This window comes from Pyrus communis, chromosome 15 (assembly GCF_963583255.1).
Source record: "Pyrus communis chromosome 15, drPyrComm1.1, whole genome shotgun sequence".
NCBI lineage: Eukaryota > Viridiplantae > Streptophyta > Magnoliopsida > Rosales > Rosaceae > Pyrus > Pyrus communis.
The window spans coordinates 4,308,204-4,314,826 of record NC_084817.1 but is presented as its reverse complement, the minus strand read 5'-3'; the positions used below and the strand labels follow the sequence as shown (position 1 = coordinate 4,314,826).

Below are 6,623 nucleotides of genomic sequence, written 5' to 3'. Positions count from 1 at the left end.
TGAATTCTTCTAAAATTGATCTTTTGGATAAAAATAAAGAGAATGAACAATTCTGATTATAATGTTTATGGAATACAATAATGTCACATCAACATTAATCTACTTCTTATATATAAAGACTCAACAATATTATATGAGGAGGTTTAACAAAACATTATCGGTACTGTTTACTTTCAACGAAAAACCATAGTTATACATTTCCCTGGTACTGTTCACTATACCTTTAAAAAGGGATTTTCATTAAAAGGAAAGTTTTTTTAGATTTTTTGTTAGTTTTTCTTATTATATATATCATCAAGAGCTAAAGCTGACTATAATCTGAGTTCCAATTTACCATTTATTCTTACTAATTAGCCACCAATTTCTTGTCATTTGATTATTGCAAAGTTAAGTGGGTTAAATTGTTAACTATTAGGAGGTGGGGAATTGATGGTAATGAAACTTACACTAAAATAGATATATATAATTACTTTCTGTCATTGCAGTAAAACGTCATTTGCAAAGCATGTTGTTAAACATTGCACATTTTACGACTAATAAATAATAACTTTGTAAGTGGAGCAAATCAGAGAGTAGGGTTTTGTTCCTCTTTGGCTGCCTGTCCCTGCTGACTACGTCCATGTGTTGTGACGATAGCTTAGAACACATGCAGTTAATAAATAGGAGATTTATTGTTGGTATTCTAAAATTTTAATTATGTATTCTTTATATGAGTTTTTTTTTTTAAATATAGAATGTTCGGGATGCATAATTAGATTTTTAAAGTGTTAGTAAAATTAAGCTAATAAAATTCGACCAAATTAAAGGACATTTGGACCTTCAATTTGGAATGAATATCGTATTCATGGTGTCCTAACCAATGTGTCACTAGGATGTAAGATTAATAATTAATACGCGTATTATACTTTGAGTACACTAGTTACATCTTGTAACAGTGTTTTAGTGTCACGTAATAATATTTTTCCGGTTAGAACTTTTTGACGAGACAATATTTTAACTTACAGAAATGAAACAAACTATATTAACAAAAGAATCAAACTTTAAATCTCTCACTTACAAATAAAAGAAAATACATCGTAACACCAAACTTTTAACGGTAATTCATCTCCATAATTGAAAAACAAAGTCAAATACACATCCGTTTGACTGGTCATGTATCTTCATAAGCAAGAAACAAGAATCATACATAAAATATTACAATTAAAATTGAAAAATATGGATATCCGTACAGAAGTCAAGCCTTTTATTTATTTAATTATTTCAAGGTGCCACCATATTTATAAACCCCCTCCTCCACCAAAACCCATTGCATTTTGCGTGTCTGATTTTTTTCCTCTGTCGTCTCTGTCCCTTCTGGTTGGTTCTTGGGGAGTAAGTGAGGGAGCACAATAAGTAACCATGGGACGCACTCCATGCTGTGACAAAGAGAACGTGAAGAGAGGTCCGTGGTCTCCGGAAGAAGACGCAGCTCTCAAGTCCTACCTCCAGTCTCATGGCAGTGATGGCACCGCCAGCAATTGGATTCATCTCCCCAAAAAAGCTGGTCTCTCTCTCTCTAAATCCATCTTTTGAGCTCAAAGAATGAAAACTGTGGAGAAATAAGAAAAGGGTTTTGCAGCTTTTGCTTTCTTTGCCATCTCTGCAAAAAGTTCTGAACTTTATTACTTTTTGTACCGTTTGTAGGCCTGAGGCGGTGCGGGAAGAGCTGCCGTCTGCGGTGGCTGAACTATCTGAGGCCAGACATCAAACACGGTGGCTTCACTGAGGAGGAGGACAGCATTATCTGCAACCTCTACAACCAGATGGGAAGCCGGCAAGTTTTCAATGTTTTTTATTTTTATTTTTATTTTTTAAAATATCTTAATTTATTATCCGCAACATTTAATTTGATCAGTATTTTCTAACTTATTTGCAATTTTTAAATTCCCCCAATTTTTTAAGATGGTCAGTCATTGCTTCTTACATGCCTGGAAGAACAGACAATGATGTGAAGAACTACTGGAACACCAAATTAAAGAAGAAGCTTTTGGGAGGAAAGATAAAGAATATCAGCAGCAGAGAGCCCACAGTTGCAAACAATGCCAATTTTTCTGGAATCCCAGAAGCCGAGAAACCCCAAGACTCTACCTTTTGGACTTCCCAAACCCAAGTTCCATCCACATTGCAGATGCTATATGATGTGAATTCTGGACTGAGTGCAGATAACCAGACCATGAGCTTAAACCCTGATCAGTTATACAACCCCAAGCTGTCGGGTTTTTCGGATTTCGGTGCAAGGTCAAGGGGGAGTTACAGCACTACTGTTTCATTGTCTCAGGAGGGATCAAGCGTTTCGGATTCATCTTCCATAGCTGGGAATCGTTATCTTGATCAGGATTATGGGTTTTTGATGGATTATGGATTTGGTGTGGCTTATGATAATAATGTCAACCATTATGGCATGTGTTTTGGAGACAAAACCAGTGAAGTTGGTCCAACTGGATGCACAGATTTTGGTGATTTCTTTTGAAGCTGAAACTTACAGGATTGATCTGAGTCAAAAGGGTTTGTAACAAATTGGGAAGAAATGAATTGGGTTAGAGAAAACAGAAGCAAAAAGCAGAGAATTCGGATAGGAATTGGGGAAGAAAAATCGCTAACTAGCTAGCTAGAAATGCTTTAATTTTCTGTCTTTCACTTGTTCTAGTTTTTATGGAAACATATAATGTTAATCAAATTTGTCCATGACTAGCTTATGAACAATATGCATTAATCTTTCATTCTCTATATCTACCATTGTCACGTCATCTATGTATCTCTCACGTCACGCGACTGGAATTCCGTGTGTTTGTGTTTGTGTGTTGAAGGTTTCAACTTTCTCAAATTTGCCATCGATGGGTTCTGAGAAGTTTCTCAACATGATGGCCTCAGCATGTTTGCCTGTTTCCTTTGTAGGTCAGAGGTCATGAAAGTTGTGTGGGAGTCTGGCCAATTCAAAGTTCATGTCCCTCTCAACACAATAACCATAAAAGATATTCTGCCCTAGCTGTATTGATTTTTACAGTCATAAGAGTACATCATGTTTGCAAGTTTGGGACTTTGAAGTGGTAAAAATCAAAGGTTATATATGGTAAAAAAGGAAAAGAAATATTGTCAAGAAGAAAAAAATCATTCTTCAATTCTCGGATATTTCACAGTTTTCACCTTCCGTCATATGAACTGGTTTGGTATTGTTGTGCTTTGAAAAAAAACTGTTTCTACTGTGTTATGAGAATAAGCTCAATTTTGCTGCTTTACATTTTCAGCTTTTTTCATCCTGTGAAAATAAACTATTTTTAAGTGTTTACCAAACATCTTTTTGAGCTCAAATTTTTTTGATACCCACTTTTTATAAAAGCACCTTAGTATCAAACCAGTACCAATACAGAGCAAAAAACAAAATCGAGAAACAATCAATTCAGACCGAACCTTGCCAGTCTTGCAACCCTTTGAAAGTTGAGGATACATAGATTTTTTACTGTGCTCGAGGATATATCTCTCTCTTTATATCGCGGTTAGATTACAAGAGATACTGAAAAGAGCTGGAGATGTGACGCGATGGAGTGCTGGATTTTCACTCTTAAGCAGCAAATTAACACATTGTAACATATTTGTCACAAGACTCGCAGCATGCAGTAACATAATATTGTAGGCTTTTAATTAGTCATGCGCAGTGTGCTGCCGAAGGTCAAATGCCACAGTTTGAAAGCTGTGATTCAAATCAATATATTACCTTACATTGAAATTGAAATTTGAATCTTCTCCTGACCTTAGTTTTTGAAGCATAAGAATTAGAAAATTTGTGCTCTTAGTTTGTATGAAAGAGAAATTAGAACTCTTAGTTTAAGTGGTAAGCAGAATGTTAATAGGAATCGTTGGATTCAATTTGAATGATTCAGATTACCTGGTCTCGAGCTCTGGATAGTGAAATTCAAAATGAATCTCCTTCCCTTGTAATATTAGATCAAGTTGTTAATTGTACGGTCAAGTACTCTGAAGTCTGACCATTCAAGAATCGAAAGGACACAATTATTTTAAAATTTCCACTCCAATTTGTCTGTGAAGACTTTTTCGTGCTAAGGCTAAGCCATTGTTTAGGCCTCACCAATCACTTCAATTATTAACATCATTATATTTAGTTAGTCATCAGTGTTTTCGAAACCATAATTTTATAAAACATTGTTGTTTGTTAGTCATCACCTTAAAATATGAGATTAATTAGAAACACCAATTAAATTTTCTCAAAAGTTGAACACTTCATGAACTTTCTGTCACCTTATATTTTTTGCATAATATTTATAATGTTTGCATGAGAATTGACGTTAAACTATTTGACATTGCCTATGCTCCATTTATGTGAGATGCCCTAATTAGGGTTTATTTGACAAATACCAAAGCTAAGCTAAAGCTTTAATCTGGTATTTAAGTTTCTTAATTAGGGTTATATTCCAATAAAAGAAAGGTTTAGAAAAATTGGGCTTAAAGTTTTGTTTTCTATCTGCCTCTCTCATGTTTTCACATTCAACTCTAAAAATTGCAACATAATGAATGTTGTTTATCTGCTTCTTGGTGGCATTTTGTCTGCACGAATATTCCTTTGGTGAAGTGCCCCTCGTTTTCGAGAAATAATACTTACTATTTTGGAGATGTATTTATCTTTATCGCTCATCTTCTGAGTAATGAATCTGACGAATGAGAAAAGAGAGAAATAACATATTTACGTGGCAGGAGAGTTTTTCTCATCGTTTCACACTGGAGCAAATGCAATTGGAAATAGGGAAGAGCAACCTTGTTCTCCATTTCTTGTTTAAGATATAAATCAAGTGAAGAATCATGTCTTTAATCTTTATCTACTTAAGATGGATCCTCTCCAAATCTTATTGTTCGGTGCTCAAGAAGTATTCATACCACTTAAATTGAATCCGATGGTCCTTATATATTAACTTATTTTGTTGACCTACTTTACACAAACTAAGGGCCTAAATTCTCTTTCTCTTTTTTGAACAGTCCGAATTTCTTGATCTTTAGATTCCTGATGGTGAAGTCTGAAGTGGATCCAAATTCAAAGAATAAAAACACTAAAATTACTATTTTTTAAGCACGAATCAATGAGTTAGATTGGACATCCGTCCCTTTCAAAATTCTAGTTTATGCCAGACAGAGTGATCTCAAGTCAAAGGAAAAAAAGATAATCTTATAGATGCCATTAGCAACATGGACAACTTTTGTTATATGTCTAAAAGTTAAAATCTGAATTAGTAAAATATTTGAACAAAACTATACATACAAGTTCTTGCTTTTTCTTGTATATAATCATATGATGATGGACCGATGGGTTGATGGTCCTCCACTTTTAATGTTTTGTTCTATTAAGTAGGAGAATTTTGTTAATTGCAAGCATTGTTCACACCAATTTCATGCTTTATGATACAATGTATTTGCAAACCCAAGTTCTTTATTGGTCATATGCATAAAAAATTTATAACTTGTGGATTTAGTAGCTGGAGGTATTGGTGGTGATGGTGGGTGGTGGTAGCAGCGGCGGTGGCGAAAGTGGTGATGATGGTGAGTGGTGGCGGTGATAGCAACTGTGGTGGGAGTGGCAATTGTGACCACTCAAGGATGAGTATCTTTTGTAATTGATTTTAAACTTTCGTAAAAATTTAAAAATGATAACTATTTACATGGAATTTAAGCTTGAGAAATGGAAGTCTTGAATTCCATTTTTATTTTTTTATTTTTTTAAACACAGAAATTCTAAATTTTTATGTTTATGAATCCAAACATAAAGTTGATGTCAATTTATAAATTTCAAATTTTGTCCAAATTCCAAGTTTATTTCCGATGCAGCATATAATATAAGAAAAAGAGAACAAACTCTAGAACACAATAAACCCTTAAGTCTTGTCAACACTCAGAGATAAGAATAGCCAAGAACAAAGGAAATCTATGCCTCGTTGATTCTTACGGAATACCCTAGTTGATAGAACATAAGAGATTTATGCTTACAGTGATTTATAGACTTTATCCACCATTCCATACATTGTACTCATCACCCAAGTTAATGTTATGCATGAACCCAATTAATCCCAATACACTGCACTACATGGACTTCCTGGATAATCCTAGTACATAGAATATTATTAAAGCTAAAATTATTTTCCAATGCACTACTTGGACTTCCTCGTGCCTGAATCTTATCACAATACTTCATGTAAGTGCTACTTTGTCTGCATCAATTTCCCTCATCCAAAAGGAAAGTAAGTATAAGGAGCTGCTACGGCACTTAAAAAATGTCAGCAAGCACTCATCTACGTAGTCTTCTATGCAGATTTTCCCTAGAGTTTTTATAAAGTAGAGTGCATAAATGATCATTTTTGGGTGCTAATAACATCTTCCAAAGTATAAACCCATCGTTTATTTCATATTATGTAAGTATATATAACATGTGACTGTGTTTCAATATCATACAATACCGAAAGTTCTTTGTTCTCTGTCATTGAATCCTTCAATATGACCTTGCATATTTTGCATGCACGTAGCCCCGTCCATGCGACGACGTTTACACCTTCAAATATGCATGGATTTTAACATTGATATTGACA

General features: G+C 34.3%; 1 protein-coding gene across 1 annotated transcript; it reads left to right on the top strand.

Annotated features, from left to right (window-relative positions):
• Nucleotides 1-1,352: 1,352 nt before the first annotated feature.
• Nucleotides 1,353-2,594, top strand: LOC137716860 (transcription factor MYB87-like). The gene is made up of 3 exons (XM_068456223.1): nt 1,353-1,543; nt 1,684-1,813; nt 1,942-2,594. Exons 1-3 carry the CDS (start codon nt 1,399-1,401, stop codon nt 2,507-2,509), a joined length of 843 nt encoding a protein of 280 aa, XP_068312324.1. The 5' UTR covers nt 1,353-1,398; the 3' UTR covers nt 2,510-2,594.
• The last annotated feature ends 4,029 nt before the right edge of the window (nt 2,595-6,623 follow it).

Coding starts and splice junctions, on each gene's coding strand:
- LOC137716860 (XM_068456223.1), top strand. CDS start 1,399: ATGGGACGCACTCCATGCTGTGACAAAGAGAACGTGAAGAGAGGTCCG. Junction 1,544..1,683: donor TCATCTCCCCAAAAAAGCTG/GTCTCTCTCTCT, acceptor TACCGTTTGTAG/GCCTGAGGCGGTGCGGGAAG. Junction 1,814..1,941: donor TACAACCAGATGGGAAGCCG/GCAAGTTTTCAA, acceptor CAATTTTTTAAG/ATGGTCAGTCATTGCTTCTT.